We start from the raw sequence: 27436 nt of genomic DNA on the forward strand, positions 1-27436 counted from the left end.
TAATACGCAGAGCCCACGAACAGAGTAAATATAAGAAGAAAGAGACTGAGCACACACTCAACATTCTACCCATGCCTGCCTACTGATATTTCCCTACAAGCACAGCTGGAGTGTGTGTGTCTGAAACACAACAGCCTCTAACAAGGTAATGGAAATCTGACTTCAAACTGGAATCTGACGTCAAACCTGACATCAAACCGGAGACATGGACGTATGTGTGCGTGTGTGTGTGTGTGTGTGTACACATGCCTAGAAGCAATGACCTGGTGTAGGAAGGATCGTATATTGACTAAAATGGTATATTGAGATGAGTTTTGAGAAAGGCTTGAAGCTGTTGTGTAACATGCACACATCCTCATGTTTGTCTTACAATCCTTGTAAGGACCTTCCATTGACATGATCATTAATGCAGCTAATAAATGCTACACCTAACCAAAAGGACACCTGATAGCTTTCTACATTTTACATTTTATATAAAAGCTGCCAGTCAAAAACTTAGATATTTCTATTCTTGTGGGGACATTTGGTTGCCACCAACATATAAAAACATGGCAACACACACACACAAACACACACAATAAAAGTATTTGCATTATATGAGTCATGACTGAGTGTATTTGTGTGATGCCTCTAGATGTGTGAATTATTAATCATGGATATTTCATTGTCATTCATACAATATGGCAATCAGTCTATATGACCTCTAACTGCTACTATTCAAAGGATTATGAGTTTCTAAACGTCAGGGAAACCTTTGAAAGACTAGTCTAATAATAAAACACACAAACACAACAGTCAGTTATAAAATAACATCATGCCAGTCCAACAACAGTTCCACATCAGAAGTTAGCATCAAGTGTATTTTAGGTATATTTACCAAATTGTGTATGTTCTGGTAGTCCTGTTTTCCACATGGAAATATATAAATTAAAAAGCATTGTATATCAAGCTACTTAAGTAGCTAACACTGGCAGTAAGGTTAGAAACAGCGAGTTTTTAGATGTTTTGTGATTTATACATTTATATGTGCTGAACAGTGAGATGTCCGGGGATCATAGACCACAAAAATACTTCCCACAAAGATGATAAATATACTTTTTACTTTGCACACATTACACTTTGAACAACATTAGCAAGCAGTTTTGTTCTTGGCAGATGTAACAACAGACTACATTGCAAAGCTGTTTCTTGTAGATATAATACATCTTATATGAGCAAAAGTCCAACCACCCACCCAGAAATAAAAAAATTCTACCCATGGCAGCAGGTCAACATTAGCTGAGTTTTGTGGAGAACCCACACATACTTGGCAACACAGGTTGGCAGTGCTAATGATAACTAGTTAGTGATCCTGGTCTGTTTTGGATCTTCCAGAGATAATTTAGCGTTTATAACCTAATCCATGACCAAATGATGTTTGTATTCAGGAAAACAATTATAGAGAGTTGACCAGTGACACAATCCGTTTGTGCACCATAATGAAATGATAAAGGGCTAACAGGAAGGAAACAATTCCGAAATCATAACAATTCCGAAATCATGCTCATGGGCAAATCTTGTATGATACTATGAACTTCATTTCAAGTGCATTTTATTTGTATAGTGCTTTTAACAATGGAAAGTGTTTCAAAGTTTTATAGAAATAAAAAAAAATAGAATAAAAATGACAAAACTTTAAATTAAATTAATATCTATCCCTAATGAACAAGCGTGAGGCAATTGTAGCAGGAAAAAACTCCCTGAGATGATATGAGGAAGAAACCTTGAGAGGACTCAAAAGGAACCCATTCTCATCTGGGAGACACTAAAGAGTGAGGTTTAACTGTAATAATGGTAAGTTGTGATTTCCACCACTATAACAAAATAAGAAAATCACGGAGCCTCTGTGAAGCTAGGCTTGACCCCACTTTGAGAACCATGGCTCTGAATGATGTGTTCTAATGAGCTATCAGAACTGTGTATTAAGATGCTGCACTGTATGAGACCTCCTTTATAAATGCATGTGTATGAACACCTCTTGAATACATTTGCTTCTCACATGACATAGGAAATACTTGAACAACTTCCATATGACTTTGTTAACTTAGGTCATTGATTTCATTTCAATGTGGATGATTCTGTAATCATGTTCTAGCTCCTGAGATGGTGATTAACTCTCCCAACTTCACCAGAGCCCTATTGGACAGCAAATTTCCAGGTTTATCAAATAGGCCTTCATGGGATAGTTGAGTGTATGGTGTATAGCCTGGATAGTTAGGTGTATACCCATCATACATCACACTGTTTGCCAATCCCGTACTTTGCCTGTTTCCACCTCCCATGACAAGGCTGATGATGGTCCTAGTTTCTAAAGATTATATGAAATAGCTGACACTTTATTCAATGATGTCTTTTAATTGAATGTTTGATAGGTATTTAGATACCTAACAGAAAATTTGGGCTATAATTGTATTTGGGTACAGAACATCAATTATTTAAAAAAAAGAATGAAACTATCAAGACATTCATAAAGTAAAATACCGAACAAAATGCTATTTCAACAGTTGGTAGTTACAGACTATTTGGATAATGTACAATATAATTGTTGTATTAAAGTCACCTAAATCTTTATTTAAAAATAAAATGATTAAATTGTCACTGCAGTAAAACATTGCTTCAATATTTTATGAAAAGAGGGTGCAGACTAAAGATATATGATAAGAAATGTTTTTGTTATTTTACAGGTAATGCAACACTAGTTTGCTAGTGAAAAGATGGAGCTTGAAGGTTTGCGGTGTTTACATATTCACATATTCATAGTCTGTATTTCCTCATTTGAGTAAATATTTAGGCACCTTTATTCATGCAATTCATTGTCCATTACAGAACTAATCTTGAAAACAGGATTTCCGTGAATTGTAAAAATTTAATGCTGCAGTGTGCACCATTTAAGAGTTTACAGACCTAGGCTAATCATTTAATTGTGAAGATACTGTTATTCACAGTAGTGCCTTGGATTTCCAGGAACAGAAATCGTGTAGAAGAGAGGCCAGAAGAGAGGTTAGATAAAGTAAAATGCATGTGTAGTATAATCAAAGGAAGTGAAATATGTTTGGTTAAAGGGAAAAGCCAGAACAGTCAGAGTCTTCATTTTCATTTCAAATTTGCCTCACATGCAGCAGAGGGCTTTCACATTTACAAACTGCTTCTCTAAGATCAAAGCCTGTGCGAGTTTAGATAATGGCTAGAGGCATTCAGGAAAATCTAACTCCAGTTTTTATTTTTATACGAAGTTGTAGTTTATGTCAGAAATATAGGTCTAAGAAGGTATTAGGATTGCTGAAGCTATGAATAACACAGAACAGAGTGATGCCACATGTTTCTTTTTATTTCATAAGGATGAGGGTTTTTTATATGGTCTTTCACCCTTTTCATACCCATCCATGTCAATCATATCCCCCGATCCCACCCCCTTTTTGAGAAAAGAGTGTGAAGTGATTTGCTTGATTTTACTCAGAAGATTAAAATTGATTTGAGGATGAGGAAGAGGAGGATAAGGAAGAGAGAACAGGAAGAGAAAGGAGAAGAAAAGAGTGAGATAGGAGATAGGAGAGAGAAAAAGAGTGTGCCATCCTACGCTTAACAAACATACTATCAGTATCTATGGTCAGCAACCATGATTTGTACTGTTACACACACTCACAACCCATTCCTCTCTTCCTCTTTCCCTTATATGGATGGCATGATCCTTCTCTCTTTCTTGTCCCTTGTTCCTCCCCCTCCCCCCTCAGCTCCACACCCTCTCTTTCTCTCCCCACCTCTCCCTCTCTTTCCCATCCTCTCGAACCCTCACTTGGTGGCCATGGTGTAGCAGCCGTCCGGGTGCCACTTCATGTCACGAACACGCCTCACAGACTGCATCTGCGGCCAGCGGGCACCGTACTCATTAAAGTGCCTGTAGTCACCCTTCTCCAGAAGGTACTGACTGCCACGATAGCCTGGGTACTGGTAGCCCACCCAGCTGAGGGAGAAAGCAGAGGAGATGAAATTCAATGAAAGGCAGGAAGGAATAGGAGATCTGTGGGCGTGAGGAAGTGTGCCGGCGGGTGAAAAGGTAGAACATGTAGGAGAGACTGTAATGAATAGAGATTTTTAATCAAGGTTCAGACAAGACTGACCCCTTCTTAGCTGGGCTTTACCATACTGTGCATGTTCAATAGATTTTTAAAGCATATTGGGCATGAAAATGGAAAACGCTGAATTTGTGACTCAGTTTGAAGGTACAGTGTAGTGAGCTGGTTGGATCATTTAATGTATCCAGATCACCTGCAACATTTAAAACATGTTCGGAAATCTCTTACAGAACTAAAAGGCTAAATCAACTGATTTTTCTGAAGTCCTAATTTTAAACTTGGCTCTCGGTAATACACACGTAAGCAAGTAACCCAGTACTTACGTTCCACAGCTGACCATGATGCTGCCAACTCGGTCAGTGAAGCCGTAGGAGTACAGACTGGGCACATCGTCATTGATTATCTCCATCTTTCGACCCTTATAGTCGCCAACCTCGTACAGACAGATCTTGTGTTTCTCTGGGTCCTGTGGAAGTTATTTTCAGAAGTTATTTTCTATTTCTAAGCTTTACAAGCAGATTTACCCTGACATCACATCTACCCTGGATCTGTCCACACTGGCCTATCAAATCTGCCAATTTCCTTATATGGTCAGAGTTTCCTGTCCTTGGAACTTGATCTCATGAAAGATATACACGGATCTGAATAAGTTGCTGTTGTATGGAGTGTAATATTATACAAACAAAGTCATGAAAAAATTAATAACCCACAGCTCTAATCTTAAACTTCATAACTTTGTTTATGAATTGTCACAAATTGTATGAACATTTTAATTTGGACTATTTACATCTGTTGTTTTCTATTAGAAAATGATTATTTGTGTAAGTTCTCAGGTTTTGTCTGACAAGAAAAACTTTAATATGAAAACTTCGATTTTCCACATGGACACACCAAAAACCCATTGGGAAGATAAACCGCTCAGAAATTGTTGCTTCTTTGAGATAAGTCCTCTTTAGGAAGACCTGTTTTGGAACAGGGATCTCTATCTCCTCCACACACTGACCTGGTATTGCAGTCTGAATAGTTAGTCAGATTATTATTATTATTTTAATTAATACTTTTTATAATACCTCTGCCTACTGCACCGACTATGACTATTATAACAATCCTAGTAAGTACACACAAAGGTGTCATTTTCATCCTGATATGTCAGTATCACCAGGATCCTGCCCGTCACTTCTGCACTTGCTATTCTGTCTTTGATTATAGTGGCATTGCTGACATGAACAAGTTGCCTTTAGAATAGAGGACAGCGTCTTACAGTGCATCATGTTTTAGAACAGGCATGGCAAGAAATAGCATGATTGAAAACATTAAGAAACTGTGAAAGGAAAATAACACTGATGATACTGTGATTCAGAGATGAATGTGTTATGACACTCTTTCACTGATCCTGTGCCTCAGTTATTCCCCAACTATGCATGTCCAGGAACATAAGTTTGCATCAGCTGATTATTTAGGGACTTTTTTTTAAATATACTGTATATTTACAGTGATCAATTATCTTAAATTCACTTTCATTTATATTATTTACCAATAACTCATAATAAAGAAGAAACAATATAAAATGGTATAAACCCATTTTATACAATCTAGGTTATACAATTTCCCATGGCAGAGGCACTGTATAACAGAAAATATATTTACAGTGTCATCTGATGGTCATATTTCTGACTGTTACCATTTCTGTCTGCTGTTAGCAAGATATAAAAGTAAAAGGACATTGACATTAACTTATTTACAAACCATCCATCCACTTTCATGTCCTTAACCTACACAGGGTCATGGGGAACCTGGAGCCCATCCCAGAGGACTCGAGGCACAAACCTATTCGCACAAAATGAGCAATTTAGAGATGCAAATCAGCCTACAGTGTATGTCTTTGGACTGAGGGAGGAAAACGGATTTCCCACAGGAAGCTCCCAAGCACAGGGAGATCATATAAACTCCAGATACAAGGGGAGGGAGGAATCAAACTTCCAGTCCCAAAGATGTGAAGCATGCGTGCTAACCACGCTAAGCCACTGTGCATCCAAGCCCCCAAATTGTCCATAATGCAGCCTTGAAAGATGATGGAATCTGGATAGATATTAATATTCCACATATCATATTTACTTCCTTTTATAGAAATATGAAAGTAGGAAGTACATGGCTTTTGTCATATGATCATCACCATACACATGAATATGATGATAAATTCATAATATTAATATGATATATATAATAAATATAAATTTATAGCTTCAGAAGGAGAGTTAGTTTTAGAGTTCATGGAAAAAAGAATTAATACCATGCGGACAGGTCTGAAGGAGAGCAGATAGTCGTTCCTCTGGCAGTTGCTCCAGCAGTCCCAGCGAGGATATTCGCCTTTCTCCAGGATGTACATCTCACCACAGAAGTTCATCTGCTCAAAACCAACAAAACTGCAGACAGAGCAGAAGAGAAAGAAAGAAAGAAAGAAAGAAAGAAAGAGGGAAGGAGAAAGGTTGTGGAGGAGTAAGTGTCAGGGTGAGTAACCTGACTTGAGAATCTATCTGTAACTGTTACTGTCATGTCTGCAATAACGGCGTGTAACTGTTTATTACTCACGGTCCACATTCGACGCGAATGGAGCGTACTTTGTCCATGCCCATCTCACATACGTTCATACACTCATTACTGATTTCAATCATACGGCCCTGGAAGTTTTCACGGTCAAACACGAACATCTACAAGGGTGAAGAAGAGAGAAATGGAGAAGAATGGGAAGAGATGTATAAGATGTGTAAAATCAATGAAAAACAAAATAAATATACCTATAATAACTTGTATTGAAAATATGAACATTTTCTCTTAAAAACATACCGTAGATGCAAAATTATTAGCACCTAGACTTTTTAAAAATAAATCTATGCAAAAGATCATGATCACTGTTTCAGGGCTTTCAGATTGTTCTCAGTTATTGAAATGTACAACAATACAGAGGCAGATTATTGTTGATATGCACACATTGTGTAATAAATATAAATTACATTAGCAATTAAAAGCCATTAAGCAAAAGTGGGGTATTAGGGCAATGACAAGGTTTTAAATAAGTTTTCAGAAGACTGAAATGGCATTCTGACCTCCACCCTTTGTTTTTGTTTAATGGAAAAAACCCTAATGATCACAGATATTTCTCACAGACACTTATCAAGTATTACAACACCACCTGTATGACTGTTGTCAGTAAGCCAGTAATTCAGAACTTTACTGTATATAAAGAAAGGGTTTAAAAAAAGGCTTTAGAATATGATCTAATCACCCGCATATATCTATGGCAACAGGAACTTATTAAAAGAGAGACTTGTTATGATTATTACCACGCTTTTGCTTACATGAGTGCTTTAATTGGTTGTCTTGCCTTTATGGAAAATTAAACTGTCAGTCAATGTGTTACAAATATTTGTAGGGAAAATATTTGACCAGATATTTAAATTTTTTGTGTTTTGGTAATTATTAAGTATATAACATTTCCCACAAAGCTAGTAAGGCAAAACGTATGTGTGTGTGTGTGTGTGTGTGTGTGTAGTTGGGTGTGGGTGTGTGTTACCCTGTAGGTGTCCATGCCAACATCTGACTTGGTGCTTGCTGCCGCCTTGCCGTCAGGCTGAGCATCAGGCTTGGGCTTCTCTTCAACAGAAGACATAACTGATTTAAAAAAGAGGGCAAACCCATTAGTAATTTGTTATTTCTTTAAGTTACACACATAAAACATAAATTTTTTTACACACTTGGTAACATTTTATTGTTTGTTACACACTTGGTAACATTTTATTGACTTTTATTGATTTAGATTTCTTTCATAAACACCTGTATTGGTACATGATTGGGGATATGTTGGGTGAAAATGAGTAATAAATGCATTTTTAGTTGTGATAAATTATAATAAATGTCCCCATTATGCAAGTAACTGCACATGAATGAATCGTCTGAAGTCATATCTTACTAGTGCAAAAGGTTGTATCTGTTATACCTGGATGTTCTGGTGGCTTCAAGAGATTTCTAGAGACATTTGAAGGCACTCAACCTTTTTACTTTGCTACAAAGGCATGATGAATTATTTTTTTAAAATATAGGACACAATTCGATAATTGAAAATATGCTAGGTGTTTTTAGCTAGAACACACATCGTAGTATTATTGACTTATTCAGCTTCATAAGCTCTTCAAGTGAATGAAAGCCACTTCCTAGAGTCTATAGGTATAAAACATTTCATGCACTTATAATGGTCACATATGAATTAAATGCTTCATTTATGCTCAATAATTAAACTTAAACAAGCATTAAACCCACACAATCACTGTCATTTTTACACAACAGATCTTCTATTATGAATTAATAAAGGTGTTAATAAAGTACTTAATAACACAATAAAAACAAATAAAAGGGTTAAATAATAGTGAATAAATTTAGTTTACCTAAATAGGGCTTTATTAAACAAATTTCACAAACCTTTAATAGGTCTTCCTTTTAATATTATTCCTATTAGGAACTGCAGGCTGACATGCTGTAGAAATAGTGCACTAGTGTACCAGTTACGGGAGATCATTTGGATGCTACTCAATGAAGCTGCATAATAAATCAAATGCTTTGAGCTTTTTATCAAGCTGCTATGAAAATATTTGGGGTTAGGAAAAAAGCAGTGAAAATTATTCTGAAATTTGGTGTGTGTAGTTCCACACACACTCTGAAACACCTGCAAATCACACCTAACCTCATCATGTAAACATCATGGTTTGAAGGAACATTGAGGTCTTGGCACTGTTTCCAGTATTGTACAATAATACAGTAATATATTGCAAATAGCTGTCTCAGTTATAAAGTTTCATGAGAAAACATATTTTACCTAGCTAAAGCCTTAAAATTTAAATATTATAAGTTAATATTTTAGTTACACTGATTCATTTACGCTGACTGGTTTTCAGTCTTCATTAACTGTTACTCTCATTTTCTATGTTGGCAAACTATATTGTTCTTATTTTTATCTTTGTAGCCCATGTCTCTGCTAATGCATCATTTTTAATGAGGTGACAGACATGTTTTATTATTCTTCATCACTTTTCTGAATCTACAGCCGTGCGTAAGACATTAGCTACTGTGATATGCAATCACAGCATGTTATTATGTTATTCGCCTCCTACTCCTCTAACACTTGCTGCGTCAATGCCGGAGTAAATGCTGTGTCATCGCTCTTAACTGTCAGGTTTTCACTGCATGTCCTAGTTTTCCTCACTGTATCACTTCTACTCCTGATTCAGATTCACATTCGGTGCAAATGATGATGTCATTATAAATGAACTGCTCTTTGTTATTTTTCATGTTGCTTTCTTATTTTCTGATAACGGGTCCCCTGTAGGCGAGTTCATTTCCAGGCAGTTCTTAATTTATGATTAATTTTACTGTAGTTACAAAATCGTTCTCAGCAGTTGCTGAATAACAATATATTATTCTTATTCTTAGTTATATTAGAATCATGTGTTAGGACTGTCTCTCCCTTTCTGGCTTCTTACCTGAGTGCAAGTGAGTAGCCGGCGTCTCTCTCACACAGCCAGTCAGTGTGTGCTGAAAACAAGTGTGTAGCTCTTTTATAGGCCAGCACCCAACGCAATGGGATTAGACCCGAACAAACAAACCCGCTGAGCTCACCATCCTACACACAGAATAGAAATTACCCCATCATCAAACAGACTGAGACACAGAGGCAGAGAGAGAGAGAGAGAGAGAGAGAGAGAGAGAGAGAGAGAGAGAGAGAGAGAGAGAGAGAGAGAGAAGGGTATAGGTTGTCAAATGTCAATTAAGGGCAGTGGTATGGCAGCAGGTAAATCTGTGTTAGTGACCAAAGGAAAGTGAGGTCAAACCACAAGACTGCCCAAAAATTGACACCTGCTCAGCTTTATGAATTTTGACAAATTTGGTATTCCATACAAAAAAAATATTATCAATATTATATAAAATCAATTTATTTTTATTTAAATCAAGATAAATCAAGTTAGTTCTGACAATGATGATACATAGTAAAAACAAACAAGCACTAGGTAGTGAATAAAGTGTGGTTTTGGACATATGGATTTCACTTCATAAAATAGATTCAATCATAATCACTGAGTATAATAAACATAGTTTGATCACACAGATCACATATTTTACTTTTCGGTCCCCCAGGTTGTTTCTGCATTCATCTTATAGTGGTCCTTTATGAATTGGGTGAAGACTGAGCAGTATACATGGAGTATCATCTAAAGGGCCGGATGAAAGTGCCTAAAAATGGTGCCAGATTTATAGAATAACTGATCCTTTCTAATCTGATTCCTTTACATTTATCAGATGGTCCGGTGTATAAAATCAAATCAATCTGACCTGGGTTTTTTTTTCCATTTGCTGACCTACATGAACATATGCGACTGTCCATTATTGTGTACTTGCTACACAGGCCGTGACTGTGCATGCCTGCATTCAGTCCGCTCCAGAAAATCCAACTCGCTGACTGTGCACAGAAACACACACCCACACACACCGATACTCACCCACACACACACAATTTATATAGTACATATTCAATATAGACATACAAATCATGTATACATACCTACATAATCATACTAGTACTGTATGCTAAACAAGCACTAAGTATTAACTGTACAACTGAAATGAAATGACTAAAGTGAAATGACTGACATGAGTAAAGTGACTGTCTACAAGCAACAAATGCATAATTTGTTATTAATTTCTCAATACTAATTGCTCTAGTTTAAGTGTTATAGACACTGCAGGCTTATGCTTCCAGAAGAAAACCAGCCTTCTGTTTACCTTCTGTTTCTGCTTCATATTTGACACTAAAGATTAAATATTGACTGAGGGTAGAATCAGAAAGTGTATCAATCACTATAATAAAATTACAGGCTTTCACCTGCCCAGACATAAACAAACAAACAAACAAACAAAAGAAATCTAATCAAATGAGAAAACCAATACTGTTTCATCTTCTGTCAGCATCACAAAAGATAATAAAACACATCTAATCATGAAAATAGGGGGAAAGAATTGTTTTGATTCTCAATGTTCAGTATAGCTTAAAAAGAAATATGCCTATTCCGTGACCAAGGAAACAAGATGTTACAATCAGACCTGCTCCAGTTGAAATTTTTTTTAATCATAGAGAGAAAAGCATGCGATTTATATAGCAGGTCAGCCATTTACATATAAAAATAAGACAAATAAGAATAAGAATGATAAAATGTTATATGGTTAAGCCATATAGGTTGCAGCATGTTAGGTCTCGCACAATTCTCACAATTTCCAGCAAAGTTAAACTAATAAAAGTAACCTTTTCCTAAAAAAAGAAGGATGCTATTTACGTCAAACTTACGTCCGAGTTCAAGAAATGAAAAGTGTCAGACAGTTAAATAATCAAATAATAAAAAAATAATTAAATAATAAAAAAAAAATCCAAAAAGGCAAGACTACTTCTATTTTAGAGAACATTAATCTCCATTCAAATGATCAAAAATTCCCAATCTTCATTACTGTCAAAATTGTCCTCCCACTGTTTCCTTTTCAGAAACCCTTTCTATCTTCCTGTCTGGGTTTTTGTGCATCTACACTCTCATAGAGCACATAACTCCATTCGTTCCCATTCCTTTCCTATATTTTTATCTCTTGCCTCTTTTTATAGCTAATTTCAGCCCATCTGAAGCAAAAGTCCTGCACTGACACTGAGGCTGCTGCCAGGGAGAGAAAGGTGAGGGAGTTGGAAGACAGATAAGAGAGAGTACAGACATTTAAATTAAACCTGCCAGTAGTGTCCATTCAGTGATGCAGTGAGATATAAGATTAAGGTTTTGTACTTTCATTCAGCTTATAGTGATCTGCACGAGAACATGCTTCTAAAAGGTAGCTTGTGTGATGTAAAGCCAGAAGGTCTGCCCATGTATTGTTGTTATTAATGTATTTTGTAATGAAATCATATGATGGCAGGGCAAATCACTATCAACTACTGTTACAGTTATTATTCCTGAACGTTTACAATGACAGGTCATTTGGATTGAATGGGTTTTTAAAACATTGTCATGCTGTTGTGTTTTCATAGAGGAGACTGCTATGAACTGAGACCTGTTAATCATTTACATTTATTTCATCCATCACACTTCACTTTGCAGACGTTCATGCTCACATATAAAAACAGTGAGATGACACCTTTAAATTAATGAAATGCATATATATATGTAAAAACCGCTGCCCTCCTTATATCCTTAACTGTTACTTCCTCTTTTCCCTTTACTTTTTAGATGTTTTTAATTTAATTTTATCTGAAAGAAACATGTTTGACTTTTGTGGAGGAAAAAGTCACAATTCAAATTCTTTAGTGGTACCAACAAATACATAAACAATGCTACATGTTAAGTAATGTGCTTTACCTTGTGCTTGTATAAATAGTTGGATTATATTCATCAAATTAATTTGTGTTTTAATTATGTTTAGGATTAAGTTGAACATTTATTTATTTTTTTTTTGCACTGAAAGGAGTCTATGCCGAAATGTTTGCAATTCACTGAAAAATGCAATAATAATAATAATAATAATAATAATAATAATAATAATAATAATAATAATAATAATAATAATAATAATAATAATAATAATAATAATAATAATAATAATAATAATAATAATAATAATTTGCGCTTGTCCTACACAGGGAACCTGATGTCTATCCAAGAGGACTTGGGACACATTGCAGGGGACTCCCTGGAGAGGGTGTTAGTCCATCTCAGGGCACAATCACACACACTCATACTCATTTACACACTACAGACAATTTGGAGATGCCAATCAGCCTACAACCCAGGCAGTTATCAAACCCCCAACCCTGGAAGTATGAGGTGAACATGCTAACTATTAAGCTACCATGCCCCTTCCAACTCCAATGTTTTTACTAAATTGTTGTATAAATGTGATTTTTTAATTTTTTCAAAATTATTTCATTACAGTTATGCTATAAATTTGTGTTCCTTTCTCAAATCCAGTGCTCCCAGGATAGGCGCTGGATCAGTCATGACCTTTTCCAGGACAAGTGAAGAGTGATGATTAAAGCAATTGCATTAAGGAAGCAAGAAGATCCTTCCCCTTCCCCAGACCACACTGAGAACACAACTTGGATTTGGCTTTTTCTTGGACATAAGGGTAAATAAATTGTCTGCACAACTGCAGCACTGCCATAACAGAGCAGCACATAGGCAGTAACATACCAGGATACCAGGATTAACTACATTTTTAGTACGTAGGATGCAAAAAATCTAAAAGCAGCGTGACAAAACCAGAGCTACACAAACATCCACTTCGGGGTGGGCTCTAAGATTCCAAGAGAGATTCCAACACATACTCACGAAAATAAGAACAGTTGGGCCAGTTCACAAGCACTGATATGTTGTGACGTATAACTGCCATACGTGACAGATGGATATGTGCAAGAGCCGCTGGAAGAGAGGCCTGTTAATGACTAATGAATGTATATTCACCTCACATTTGCTTTCATGGCCAAAGCTAAACACTTTGTCTGTGCGTAGGAGAGTGAGTGAGTGAATCTGTGTGAATATGGCTGCATGCATGTCTGTGTCATCAACTAAAAAAAAATCCTTATCTATTCGATTGCAGAAAAAATCTATGTTTATTTAAATATATATTGTATGTACAGTAAACTACCAAGCAAAAGTTTGGACTTAACTGGTCATAAAAAAGGATTTTTTTTATTTTTAGTATTTTATACTGTTTTAAAATAATAATGACAACTTCAACATTGTGAAATAATACATATGGAATTATGCAGTGAACAAGAAAAGCCTTAAACATATTCTTATTCTTATTTACTTGTATAAGAAGCATCCCTTAATAAATTTAAACAAAAACCCAGGGGCCATGAGGAGTTTTTAGAACAAGGAGGAGAAGAAAACATAAATTTCTCTGTAAATGAAGGAATTACATATCTGCTTGAATAGAAGCAGCAAGAAATCAAGGGTTTAAAAGAAATGCAGTCAAATAAGAAAATGTCTGAAAAGCAGCAGGCAAAAAACATATGACATTGACCTTTACTATAGTGAAAGAAAACCTGGTCTTACTGGGTTATGGCTGTTTCCTTTTTTCACTTCGCTTTTTTACCGAATTACTTGAGAACTTATCACTTACCTTTCTGTAAAAGTACCTAGCAAAGCAGGTCTCATGGTCTCTCTTAAAAACTTCATTCATCACCCACATTCTTATTTCTTTAATCCATTCATTCATTCATTCATTCATTCATTCATTCATTCATTCATTCATATGTGAACACACATGAAAATCATTCATATGTGACGTGTCCCATGTCAGAGCGCAGCATTATGTCACAGGGCTTGGCCATACTCCTCCCTCTCCCCCGCCTGCTCATACGCAGCATCCTCACGTCTCATCCGGCGACTGCGGACCCTGTTCCTCTCCGGGCCTGGAGAATGAGAACCCTGTGATCCAACATCCCCGTTCGTTTCCTCTTCACTCTGCCTGTCTTCATCGATCGCCTCTATGTCGCTCTTTTCTGAATCAGACTCATCAGAGTTGTCCTCTTCAAGATAACGATAACCTTTGACCTGCATGGAAGGATGAGTCTAATGTCAGTGCGAGGAAGTGAAACCAGCACACATGTGACCATGATAATAAATAATGAAGTATGGTAAAATTCTTTGCCTCTTCCTGAGGGTATTAAAAACGTCCTCTCAAAGGTACAACAGTGGATTTGAATGTTCAGTTGTTTACATGAAAGTCCATGTGCTTTACCCACGATTCTGAAAGGTACACTTGTTACCTTTTCTTCTCAGTGTGAATGAATGTAAGACAACAATTTCCTTGTTAATATAATGAATGAGAAACAGCACTGAAATTATTAATTAGATAATGATATCATATTCCACTTCTCCATACAATCTAACACAGAGGCACAGTGTTAGTTAACAGGTCTGTATGTGCATTTGTGTGTGTGTGTGTGTCTCACCTTGTGTCGTGGACGGGGAATCCGTGGCAACCTGTAGGGAATTTTCTTTACTAGGCGACGCTCCATCTGTAAATAACAGAGGCTTGCAACCAGCAGAGTAACCAATAGGATGGCGAGTTTGGCCTAAAGATGAATCACCAGATTGGAGAGATAGACAGGAAGATGAATTGAAAGGGGAAAGAACATAGGGGAAAGCCATTACTTTAATCATAAGTAACATTTTACACATATTGTTAATATAATAATGTTAAAACGCTACTATAGTTTTTATCTTTCATCTAGTTTTCATCTAAATGAAAGCATGCTGTTGAGAAATCGTGTTAATTTGAATTCAATCCATTTTCCCTTCAGGATTACAGAGGGGCATAACTGTATCAAGATCAGTATCAGCATGGTACACTACACAATCAATCGTATTTTAATTAATCCTTGGCTTTTTCAATCACTGATTTAATAATCTAACATTAAATATCAGTATTTGTGACTCTGCTGCATTGAATCACAAGCGACACATTCATGTGTTTAACTGTTTGCAATTTGTAGTGGCATAATGATGAATTGGTCATCAGTGTTTATATTAATCACTAAGGAGATCACTAAGACTTGGTGTGGAAAGAAAAGCTGTTCTGAGTTGGTTTACATTTAATTTAATGACACATTTATTTACAGTGAAATACAATTAGTGTATTACTAAATTTGCTGCATAAATTTGAGAAATGCAAAACTCCCCTGAGTAATCCCCCCCTCCCCAACACACACACACACAGAAATCTTTACCCTCATAGGTAGGGATGACCAGAGGTACACAATGAAGATGGCGATGGCCTGCCACCAGTGATAAATGGTGTAGACAAAGTCTAAGCGTTCCTTATCTTCATACAGCATACCAAGCAGAGCTACACACACACACACAGAGGAGGTAAAAGTTATGGGTGAAATTTCACTCTATTTGTCTCATTCAAAAGTCAAAGTTTATATTATATATTGCAATAACTAAACAAAGTTTTATTAATTTAGATTTTATTTATTTATCTATTCATTTTTGAGAGTTTTGATATTTATTAATATCTTTTAGTTCTATCTGCAAGATTGACAGAAGAAGTATGAAGTATGAATTCTTTCACTAACGGAGCCAAACGGAGTCAATGGTAAGTTGCAGCTAACAAATAATGAATAACATATGTCCCCCATATTATTTTTTATAAACACATGTATTCTCTCTTTTTTCTGCTGATCAACAATGGTATTGTGAATTTGTGTGTGTGTGTGTCTGTTGTGTGTGTGTGAGTTACTAACTGCTCAGCCCTGTCTTGTTGAGGGCAGTGCCCAGGCCCCAGAGAGCAGCCAGTACCAGGAGCTGGGGCAGCTGTTCAGGGCTGCGTGGTTTAGAGGACCAGGACATGAGAGCGACCAACAGGATCAGGTGAAGTCCTGCTCCCCCCAGCAACACAACCGGACGCGGCAAACGTGGCTTGAGGAGTAGTAATGACAGAGACGAACACAGAGAGCACGACAGGCCATAGACCGTCACCAGCAGCCACAGCTTCTCAATCCCCACCGCACACACGCCATATGACTGAAGAACACATGGGAGACAGAGAGGGAGGAGAGAGAAAGTATTCAGAATTCAGGACACTTTTTTATTAATTATCTGTTGATTTTAATATTTCATTTTTAACTTACTGGGTTTTTTTTGTAGACAAATTACACAACAGAGGTTGAGTTTCATTTTTTCATTTGGAAAATTAGGGAATGTCCTCAACCGTGTAAATGTGTGGCTATGAACTAAAAAAGTATTCTTTAAATAGCTTGATTACACTGCATTCCATCTGCTATTTAAAAACAATAATCAATGTAGCCTGAGGCGAAGTCACTATAGACAGCTACAGTCGTAGTTTCCCGTAACAGCAGACTCGAAGTGTTCCACAGTAATTTGCCAAGGCTTAAATACTCATATTAATCATTTCTATTTATTACTAAATAACACTTTGTATTTTTAGCAATTTAAAGTCACATTTATTACCAGCTAGAGCTTAAATTGTAAATAAAACTCTCTGTACAGTAAACTTCATGATATTAAATGCTTTTCTCCGTTAAATCACAGCATTTCTAATGTTTTTATTATTAGCACAATTGTAAGAACTACTATTAAAATGAATAAACACCCCTTGGCAGTATGAAATATATATAAAATAACAACTAAGCAAAAATATATAGTTTATACTTGAAACACATTCTTTGATTTCTCCTGCTCTCACAACATGCCATATCTGCTGAACAGAGACTGCAATCACTTGCTCTGTATTGCTCACCAGTATGAGTCCTTTGACGGCAAAGAGCACCTCAAAGCCGGAGTAGATGAAGAAAGGGCAGAGCAAGCGCAGGCGGTAGTCACGCAGGTGTTTGAAGGGCAGCTGGAAGATGTTGCCCCAGCCGATGCTGCGCAGGTCAATCTCCTCCGTGGGACGGTATGCAGCGCCACACACAGCCAGGAACTAGAAGACAGAAAAATGCTACTGAATAAGCGATGAAAAAACTATCTGCACCTAAAAAGTGGATAGTTTTTAGGGGTGATCTGTGTGTTTGGGTCATAGGTTATAAATGAATGTGTTTTGTTTATTTTAGCAATAATAAATAAATAATTTTAACATTAGATCATTCCATTTTCTCACAATTTGGTCACCTGCCAGCTGCCACCCACAAGCCAGCTCTCCCCTATTATACTCTGCCCTATTAATCATGCTTTCTCCAAAACACATGAAACCAACCTTTGCATCCTTTCCCCTCCAGCTGAATCACGGGGCAGTGTAACACACTATCTGCTATACATCCTCTCCCATCACCCCATAAACTAGGCTAATGTCGATGTAAGTGACAATTGATAGAGTATCCCATCTGTTCCACCCAGAAAGCACAGCCAATTTGGCTCCCTTGGCTATCGACACCGGGATTCTCGCATCTCGCATTTCTGCTGCTCAGGGGCCATATCATTCCACTTCAACTTATGGTGTCTACATATTAACCCCTTAAACTTCAAGGACCTGTTCACTCACAATCATCTCTCCTGTACTTTACATACTTTAATTAATGTAATTACAATGTAATGGAATTATAAATTAACTATAACTTATCATGTAGTTGTTCAATAATATGCTTTATGATGAGGAATGGATTTATAAGCTGGACACTTAAGTAGTTAAAGAAGAAATTTCCATAATGTAAAAAGGGTCATTCAGAATAATAGTCCGAATTACAATTCTAACATTAACTGCTGGAAATCATTAAACGTCACCGTCTTTTCTGCCATCGTAAAGATGTGGCCTTGAGGACAGAAGGGAGCTGCATCAGTAGTGTATAATCTCTGAAGTTCATGCAGCTATGAGCATTAGTTCACACCATGTACACATATTATAGCCCTCAATTGTGGACCAGAGTTTCCCATGGCAACCAGGTTTATGAAGTGGTCAACTTTTGCAACCTCTGGATGGCACACAGCTTTTCTCTTTTTCTATTTAATCATTTAAGATACATCAAAATAATATAACAATAAAAACACACCTGCTCTTTGAATTAATTTTATGTTTTGGTGTTCTACAGGTTTTTGCTAAATTCAGATATGATGAAGCAAATAAAACTGTCTGTGAACTTGAAATGACAAATTGTCATTATATATATATATATATATATATAAATATTCTTCTAAGACTATAGACAAGCTGAAAAAGACTGTTGATTTTATTTTATAAATGCTTTTTTTCATCTTTTATTATTTATAATTAACCTGTGATGTATAATTAACCTGATGTTTCATTATAAAGCCTGACAATTACACTATTACTTACACCAGCTTTTACAAGTTAGAATAACAATGAATACATTAAGAATTCAAAATGACACCTAAGGGCTTATGCAATGACTTTGATTATGTAATTATGTGATTACGCTATCTTTGCACACTCTGGGCATCTTCCCAACCAGCTTCATGTAAGTAGCTTCACCCAGGAGACTTTTCTTACACTTTCCAAACAGACCTCAGTGCGTCTCTTAAGCTCTATATAAAAACTACTTGTTTTGAGGGTAGGTGTTATAAGTATCAAAATTAGAAAAGATTTCAGAAGTAAATGTATACACAGGCAATAACTTCACTACTTACAGTCTTACAGAAACCAAATTCAACCATAAGCCTTCATCAACATCTTTAAGACAATGTCCAGGGTTGATCTGGTGTGTCTAGATTTTTGACTGGTATGTTTAAGGCTTAGGTTTCAGCTGTGTAAAGTTATAAATAGTGTTTATTGGGAAAAAGAAAATAGAAAACATTTTCTTAAAATATAATCAGGGCAGATGTATTCTCATGACTCTTTTTTTAAAGCTACTTAATTTCTATCATATGACCATGACAGTGGTGTGAAAGTTAACTCATGATGTACATGTGAGAGTCTGAAAGTCTCAGATGGTCTTACTATGATCATGGCAATGAAGGCAGCTCCCATTAGAATGCTCTCTACTATAATGAGGCAGTAAGACTGAGGCAAATGGCTCAGCACAGTCTTATTAAAACCATCGATCACGCCACTGCTATCAGCTCCTGGACAAACAAAGAGAGAGAAACAAATAGATGGAGTTGTGACCTTTTCATCTCCTGATCTTGAACTTGGGCTGCTGTCTGTGTAGTGTGTAGTGTGTAGTGTTTCACATTTATTCAGAATGAATTAGATTATATAGGATTATACTAGAGAAAAAGAGTTGAATTTACCACACTGCTTGACAGAGTAGAGAGTGTGCTTGTAGTCATAAAGAATCGTGTTGAGAAAGGCCATGGGGAACTCTGCAAACACGAAACTGAGCTGTAGACACATGCACGCGCACACACACACACACACACACACACACACCAGTTAATGCACCTGCATGCTTGTGGGAACACCCTGACTCATACACATAGGCAGAAATCCACAGATCTGCTCTCACATGAAAAAATATGTAGAAGATTGACTGAAAGATGATGATATAACTATGGCAGGCTCCTTTTGGCACTCGCTTCTGCTCCTGCACATGCTCCTCCTTATAGTTCACATACTCATAGTACTGCTGGGCCATCCTATACCACAATACACACACACACACACACACACACACAGAGACAATATAACTAATCTAGACTATCCTAGACAAAATAACTATGCAGCTGCTCCTATTTCAGCTCTGAAAGTAGTTGAATCAAGGTATGAAAGTTGTTGAAACACATTACACTATAAAACATCAGACATGGAAACTGCTGCTAAATGAATAATACTATGAACTATTACTATATCTATATAAAGTCTGAAGTAGATCAGGTTTCTTAAAACGGTCTTACTCTATTTAATTCAACTTCCACATATGTAGTATATATGTGATTATCATCAGCAATACATCTGCATGAACATTATGAAAGTGTAAATACAGTGATTCAATAAATCTACTTTATTAATCAGTGTAGCTTCAAGTAAACATGGAAGTGCATAGTTTTCCTCCTGATGCCAAATAAATAACTAAAACCTTTGGCTAAGCATGAGTAATGGCAATGATTTATTTTCTGCTGTATTGCTTCACTTTTGCTTGTTGGAAGATAAATCTCTAAAGTAAACAGTGTTATCTAAAGAGTTTTGAGAGTTTGAGTTAAAATGTATTTTAAACCTTTATTGACAGAATTCAACAGCGTCAATAAGTGAGTTTTAGTTTTTAGTTCTGTTCTCAGGTCGGGTAAATCTGTCAAACTGTCTTGCCTTTTATAAATAGCGATAAAAAAGCATGCTGTTTATAGTCCTTTTACAGGAAAATCAATAAATGCTCATCCATTTGTTCCTTGATTACTCGACACTTGTTTGAATAATTTATTGGCCCAGTAATACAATTTTGCCATTAAGAAACCCCAGCCACTCCACCTTGTGATGTAGTTTCCCAAAGAGGCCCAGAGCGGGACTATAGCAACACCGATAGCAACGGCTGATGGTACCAGGGTGTAGTACCGCTCCCAGTAATTGGTCGAAACAAAAAGTGCGTAGATTCCTGAGGCAAGGAACATCATCCATTTGGTGCCCAGAAACCTGAAAGAGAGAGAGAGAGAGAGAGATTCTTTCTAATGCAGAAAGTGTGATATGCAATGCGAAAAAAGATGATGGAGAGAAACAAATAAATATAAATAAATACGGTCAAGGTTTTATCTGATATAAACTGAACTGAAATCATTACCTGTTCCTGGAACTGTGCTACACTGGTATGCAAAACTCACATGGTCTGATGTCATTATTTGTTCTATTGTTCTATTTACAGAAAATCTAATTCTTTTTTTCTCAAGAGTCTGCCAAAAACATCTAAATCTTCATTCCAAGGCGAAAATCAATTTATCACAGTTCCACCAACACCAGGAAGGTGAGACATGTAGAGCACATTAAAAAACAGAATGGCAGAAGGAGACACAGCAGGTATGATTATTACAGTGACTATTAAAAAAAAAGAAACCGGTTCAACTCACCGGATGAGTACAGGTGTGTATAGCAGGCCTACGATGGGAGTGACGTTGATGCCCATCAGCACTCTGTTGTCGATATCCTGCAGGCTCAGACTGCCATACTTCACCTCTCTGTAAGTTTCATCATAGTGCAGAATCAGCTGCATCTGTAGCAGACCTGTGAAACGCCATGCACAACAAATCACAATATGGAATCATTTTAAAGGTGTTGTCAATGATTTTGGCAGAGGTTAGCTGATGTTTGCACTTTCTTTGTCTTGACTGTTCAGATGTCTGAGAGTCAGTTCATGTTTTAGAGTCTGGGGTGGCACAAAAACTTGAGCTTTTCCTGTGAGAAGATATTTTATTGAAGCTGTCATATTGTGAGAAGAACTACATGTTACTTTACTATATAAACTTACTATATAAAATATAATATAATAGTGATAAAGTGATAAAATTTAACAAATAATAAAAAAAATAATCAGTGATGTGGTGCTGTGATGTAACTCTACATGAGTTAATGGTGCCAGCCTGAAGTTAATGAATAGTTTAATGTAACAGAAACAGTTAATTTAATGTTATGTATCATCTGTCATGCCAGTTCCTATTATGACTTATGTTATAGCAGCTATAAATACCAAGCTTTCCCTCACCAGCCACTCTCTTTTCTCTCTTTCAAAGTTAAAAGGATAATAACACAGAGAAACACAGCTTGCAGAGAAAGCAAAAAACATTCATAGGTTCAGAGACAAACATAAAAGTTAAGAAAAAACACCTTCTTGCAGAAATCTTCATCAAATCAGCACCTATATATCTTGTCGATTTAAAACATGTTTATTAGCCTTAGATTGAATATCACCTTACCTAAAAGTGCATGTGAATGAGCTATTATTACACAAATGACAAATTAGAACAAGCGCCTTATTGCAAACCTGTGACACAGAAAATGACAGAAAACTTCAGATCACTCATCAGCACCTTCTGACCAATCAGAATCGAGTATTCAACAGCACTGCGGTCTGCAGAAGTAAGAAGAAACTAACCTAAGTAAACGCTGTAGACGATCATGCCTCCACAGCTGGCCCCCAGCACATTCTTCACCACAGCCAGCCGTTTTCTCCTGTAATACTTTCTTTCTTCCTCTTCCTCATCATAATCTGGATGGGGTCCCAGAAACTCCTCTACCTGACAAATAGGGGGGAAAGAGGCAAAGGGTTCATAAACCAATGCTGCTAAGAATATTTCAGGTAGACAGTTTCAGGGAACTTTGCCTGACACTTAAATCAGCTCCATCCTGGAAATTTACATATTTGAAAATCTTAAGTTTTCTTTAAAACACTTACATGTTCTGTACTATTTTAAGCTTCTAAAGTTCTAAGTTTCTAAAAAATATGTGGCAAAACACCTGTAGTGAAGTTTTCACACACTGACTGAACTCAAATTATTATCCTTGAAAAGATTTAATCGTTAAAAAAAACAGTTTTCCTATAATTCTTGTATTTCCTTTTGCAAGGAAGATCAAACTGTTTAAATAACTGAATAGACTGAAGAGTTTTAACAAAGCTTAGCATTAACAACCACTACACAGTACAATGTTAGAGCTGCACAACGTGGACAAAATACCATGCAGCTTTCATAAATAGTGGACACACTATAAACACACTGAAGGACTGACATAATTGGCCTACATTCTTTCAGCCAAAATAATTTACATTTGTTTATCATAAACACCCACATAGCCTTATCTGGAGCAGACAAGGGTTTGTCAGGATAACCATGGCACACAACAGAAGTGATTTTATGTTTCATTTTGTCACACACCAAACGTGATTCATACTTAGTCAGAAATCGTTAATCTGTGTAGTGTAATATCAGCCGTATATGATTCAGTCCTGCATAGCTCAATACACCACCATACCCATGTGGGACAGGTGAGACTAATGTAAGATTCTTACTGTTAATCATCACACAAGTGTGTGTTGGAGGCACGAAGGTGCTACGAGGAGCACAACTCCAGGCTCCCGGTTACTTGATCCTCATGATAATGCTTGTGTACTTGCCTATCTGTCTGGGTTGTCACTGGGTTTTTTAGGTTATCGCCCACTTACCAAAAACATACTGGTTGTCATGTGTCAAAATATATGCATTTTGGACCTGGTGTATTCAGGCATCCTGGAATTGACTTCAGATCCACTTCACCCCTGACCTGGATGAAACAGTTACTGAAGATAAAGGATGTCTTGTCCTTACCTGGCCCTGGATGTTGTCCTCTGGTCCTGGAAACTGTCCTTCATTCTGATGGTCAGCAGGGGGCGCCTCCTGCAACTCCGCCTCTCTGTACACGTTGTCGTCTGTCATCGCTGCTGCCATCTAGCGGCCAAACCACAGAAAAACATTAAAACACACTTTATCTCGGTTCCTTTTCATGTGGCCAACAAAACGATCAACAAGTAAAAAACAGTTTAATTAAGCAGTTAATAATAATAATCATCATTTAAAAAAGGGATAATGATGTTTGGGTTTTCTCCACAATCTTATGAACATTATTTAGTAATGATAAAGAGCAGCCCTGGGAATAATACTATTAGAAAGAGTAAATATGAAACATGACAAAAACAAATCACAGTTTAACAACTTATTTAGAAATAATTCATTCCATTGTTTTGTACATTTTACATTTACAGATTCATGTACGATCTCAGCCTATGTTTATTTTATGATAAACATAAGATAAATATGTACTACGTATTTATTACATTAAAACTCTGTGCTGCAGTTGTCCTCTGCGTTTCTTTACACCCACAGAAATCATTAGGATTTGGAGCACATTGTACACATTGGAAGCACATTGTATTTCTGCTGAATTAATGAAATGTGGATGATTATTTATAGTGAGGAGGAAAAAATCACCTGCACTACTATTAAACAAATATTGCAAAACTACTCACCTAGACTGAGATCGTGTGTTCAAGACAGAGAGACAAAAACAGAGAGACAAAAGAGGAGAAGAGATCATTCATCACCTGGATCTATTCTCAATTCTACACGAATTCTAGTCATGGTAGGCTACATCCCTTTTCCTTTATCTGCAACACTAAACCCAAATTAAACCAGAGAAGGGGAAACGAAAAAGTTGCTCCTTCTCACTTCCCTATCTGACTTGCGCAAACTTAAAGGCACAGTACACTACTTTAATGAAAAGCACCGGAAGTGACCGTACTAAAACTCATCCCCTGGACATGTGCAGTTTGGACACGTGAAAATCCTGCACGTGGACGAATTTTTGCTCTACACCGTCCTGTGCAAAATTCTTAGGCACCTTTACTTTTTTTAATGTATTTTAAAGATGCCATTTTATGTTTTCTTTTTAATGCATTACTGAGTTTATTTTTGCAGCAAAAAAATGAAGCAATAGAAAGCAACATATGTAAAAAGACATGTTTTCAGACAAAACAAAAAAACAAAAACAAAAAAAAAAAACCATGATGTAGGCTGCTGGGTTTTCTATGCAAAAACATCTCCAGAAATACTGAAGCAAATTCTACAGGGTGCTCTGTAAAACTTGACTATATACACTATATTGCAAAAAGTTTTGGGACAATGATCCAAATCATTGAATTCAGATGTTGTTTTTCAGGGGTTGGGCTCGGCCCCTTAGTTCCAGTGAAAGGAACTCTTAATGCTTCAGCATACCAAGACATTTTGGACAATTTCATGCTCCCAACTTTGTGGGAACAGTTTGGGGATGACTCCTTCCTGTTCCAACATGACTGTACACCGGTGCACAAAGCAAGGTCCATAAAGACATGGATGAGTGAGTTTGGAGTGGAGGAACTTCACAGAGTCCTGACCTCAACCTGATAGAACACCTTTGGGATGAATTTGAGAGGAGACTGCAAGCCAGACCTTCTCGTCCAACATCAGTGCCTGACCTCACAAATGCGCATACAGAGGAATGGTCAAAAAATTCCCATAAACACACTCCTAAACCTCGTGGAAAGCCTTCCCAGAAGAGTTGAAGCTGTTATAGGGTGGGCTACCTCCATATTACATTCATATGCATGTAAAGGCAGATGTCCCAATCTTGACCTGGCTCGCAGTCTCTGCTCAAATTCATCCCAAAGGTGTTCTATCAGGTTGAGGTCAGGACTCCGTGAAGTTCCTCCACACCTAATTTCCTCATAAAACTTCTCAAAGTCTACCTGAGATTATTGATGGATTTTTTGAAAAGCAAAGGGTTGTCACAGCAAATTTAATTTCTGATTCTCTGTTATCTGAGCATGTAAGTACTCTTCTCTGATCTTAATGACAATGTGATAGCGCAGAAGCATCACACACATTTTGACAGCTTATATGTGATTTCAAAAACTGAATTGATTAGGCTTATGACTCACTATGGCACATATCTTTCTCCAGTATTCATCTTAACTAAAGCATAAAATTGACCTTGTAAAGAAATGACATATGAAGGCTTTAAGCAACCATAGGCAGATTGAATGTTTTTACTGCTGCATTTGTTAAATGGTCTCCTTATTCAACATGATCATTGCAGGCAGATAAGCTTTACAAAAAAAAAAAAAATTTCCACATCTTTTTGGTAACAGATGTTTTCTTGTGCTGCTTTCAAGGTAAGCTTCAGAAAACACCCCTTGAAATGTGAAACTTGTCAGCTTGTCATGGTCTTCTCGCCTACCAGTTACTTCCCCATTTTACAGCAAGATGTCAAATCATGGCCACTACCCCTGTTATTTTATTATTTTATAGAAGGATTGGTTTTAGACCAATTAAAATATACACATGATACATGGTTACATTTACAACAGTGATCATTCTATTCACTGTTTGGAAAAGCTATTCATCTCTAATATTAGACAGCAAGCTTGTTGTTAACACTACTCGTTAATGTCTGCTAGCTTGTCATTTGTCGCAAATTGTTGCTGTACATCAATTTTACCAGTTTCCAAGATTTCGCATAAATGATCGAAGTTTACTATAATAGAACAGTACCAGTAGCCACTCGGGCCTGTAACTGAAAAAGCGTGGTTAAATTAGCTTTTTATAAGCTTTACATGGTCTGACGGAGCAAACAAAAGACATGCATCTGAGGTGTCCGTGTTGACCATGTTGAAGTGGAAATGATGTTATAACAATTGCAGCAAAATATTACTTACAAGGCATACACAGAAATAGAGTTGGAAAAAAAAAAAACTTTTTCCAGAATTGCGACATACAAAGGGTTTTTCCCAGACCACCTCACACTTTTAAAAAAAGCAACCATACAGACTGTGTTTGTAGACCTGAAGCCAACTTAGATAATGGATAATAATATATTAAGGATAATGACTTATAAAGGATGAGGTGGCAAATTCATAATCACACCATGAGATGTACTGATCACTACTGGGTTTGATTTCCCCCTGTAACAAAAGTGAATATCAAATTGGACATTATTGTCAAATCCACTGATTTTGCAGGATTATTAATAACATTAATAATGCACATCAGTTTATATAACTTAGCAGCAAAAGCTTGCAGGGTGATTTGTATACTAGGCAATGCTTAGCACTTGTACTGGAGCTTTTCTATCATACTGAAAATAGGATCGCTGAATCAACTGAGAAACACAACTTGGGAGAACAGGAGGAGAAAATAAATTACATAGATGTTCTACCTAGTTGGAATTTAGTACTTCATCAGCCAAGTTTGGAATTTCTTTGCCTTTCAGTTTACTTGGCACCAATTATCACGTAAATATATTGCCAGGATCACTCACATGCCAAAAATGAAGTCATT

The 27436-nt window shown here is 36.7% G+C and overlaps 2 protein-coding genes across 5 annotated transcripts; both read right to left on the bottom strand.

Moving 5' to 3' along the window:
- Window positions 1-1086: 1086 nt before the first annotated feature.
- On the bottom strand, window positions 1087-9785 carry crybb1l2 (crystallin, beta B1, like 2). 3 transcript variants are annotated; one of them, XM_058382113.1, is made up of 6 exons: window positions 8586-8697; window positions 7684-7763; window positions 6702-6820; window positions 6403-6535; window positions 4436-4578; window positions 1087-4000 (listed from the first exon to the last, which is right to left on the bottom strand). In XM_058382113.1, exons 1-6 carry the CDS (start codon window positions 8680-8682, stop codon window positions 3829-3831), a joined length of 744 nt encoding a protein of 247 aa, XP_058238096.1. In that variant the 5' UTR covers window positions 8683-8697; the 3' UTR covers window positions 1087-3828. The 3 variants fall into 3 exon arrangements, with proteins under 3 accessions (XP_058238096.1, XP_058238103.1, XP_058238090.1); XM_058382120.1 differs by lacking the exon at window positions 8586-8697 and adding an exon at window positions 9644-9785 and having other exon boundaries at window positions 1088-4000; window positions 7684-7781; XM_058382107.1 differs by having other exon boundaries at window positions 1088-4000; window positions 7684-7781; window positions 8586-8731.
- A 4598-nt stretch (window positions 9786-14383) lies between these two features.
- On the bottom strand, window positions 14384-24815 carry unc93b1 (unc-93 homolog B1, TLR signaling regulator). Of its 2 annotated transcripts, none has more exons than XM_058381844.1 (13): window positions 24667-24815; window positions 23894-24013; window positions 22687-22828; window positions 21665-21818; window positions 21075-21236; window positions 20119-20248; window positions 19904-19994; window positions 19611-19735; window positions 17460-17642; window positions 16444-16723; window positions 15925-16043; window positions 15148-15270; window positions 14384-14746 (listed from the first exon to the last, which is right to left on the bottom strand). In XM_058381844.1, the coding sequence occupies exons 2-13, from the start codon at window positions 24011-24013 to the stop codon at window positions 14507-14509; spliced, it is 1869 nt and encodes a 622-aa protein (XP_058237827.1). In that variant the 5' UTR covers window positions 24667-24815; the 3' UTR covers window positions 14384-14506. The 2 variants fall into 2 exon arrangements, with proteins under 2 accessions (XP_058237827.1, XP_058237816.1); XM_058381833.1 differs by having other exon boundaries at window positions 24592-24810.
- Between the last annotated feature and the right edge of the window lie 2621 nt (window positions 24816-27436).

Source organism: Hemibagrus wyckioides, linkage group LG03, assembly GCF_019097595.1.
Source record: "Hemibagrus wyckioides isolate EC202008001 linkage group LG03, SWU_Hwy_1.0, whole genome shotgun sequence".
In the NCBI taxonomy this organism is placed as follows: Eukaryota; Metazoa; Chordata; class Actinopteri; order Siluriformes; family Bagridae; genus Hemibagrus; species Hemibagrus wyckioides.

Bases quoted from the DNA above. Each gene is read 5' to 3' on its own strand.
- unc93b1 (XM_058381844.1), bottom strand. From the start codon at position 24,013: ATGGCAGCAGCGATGACAGACGACAACGTGTACAGAGAGGCGGAGTTG. The intron at 21,237-21,664 runs GTGAGTTGAACC...TCTCTCTTTCAG, and splicing joins TACACACCTGTACTCATCCG to GTTTCTGGGCACCAAATGGA. The intron at 19,736-19,903 runs GTAAATTCAACT...TTGTTTGTCCAG, and splicing joins CTACTCTGTCAAGCAGTGTG to GAGCTGATAGCAGTGGCGTG.
- crybb1l2 (XM_058382107.1), bottom strand. From the start codon at position 8,682: ATGATCTCCCGTAACTGGTACACTAGTGCACTATTTCTACAGCATGTC. The intron at 6,821-7,683 runs GTAACACACACC...TCACCCTTGTAG, and splicing joins TTGGCATGGACACCTACAGG to ATGTTCGTGTTTGACCGTGA. The intron at 4,579-6,402 runs GTATTAATTCTT...TAACTTCCACAG, and splicing joins CCTTCAGACCTGTCCGCATG to GACCCAGAGAAACACAAGAT.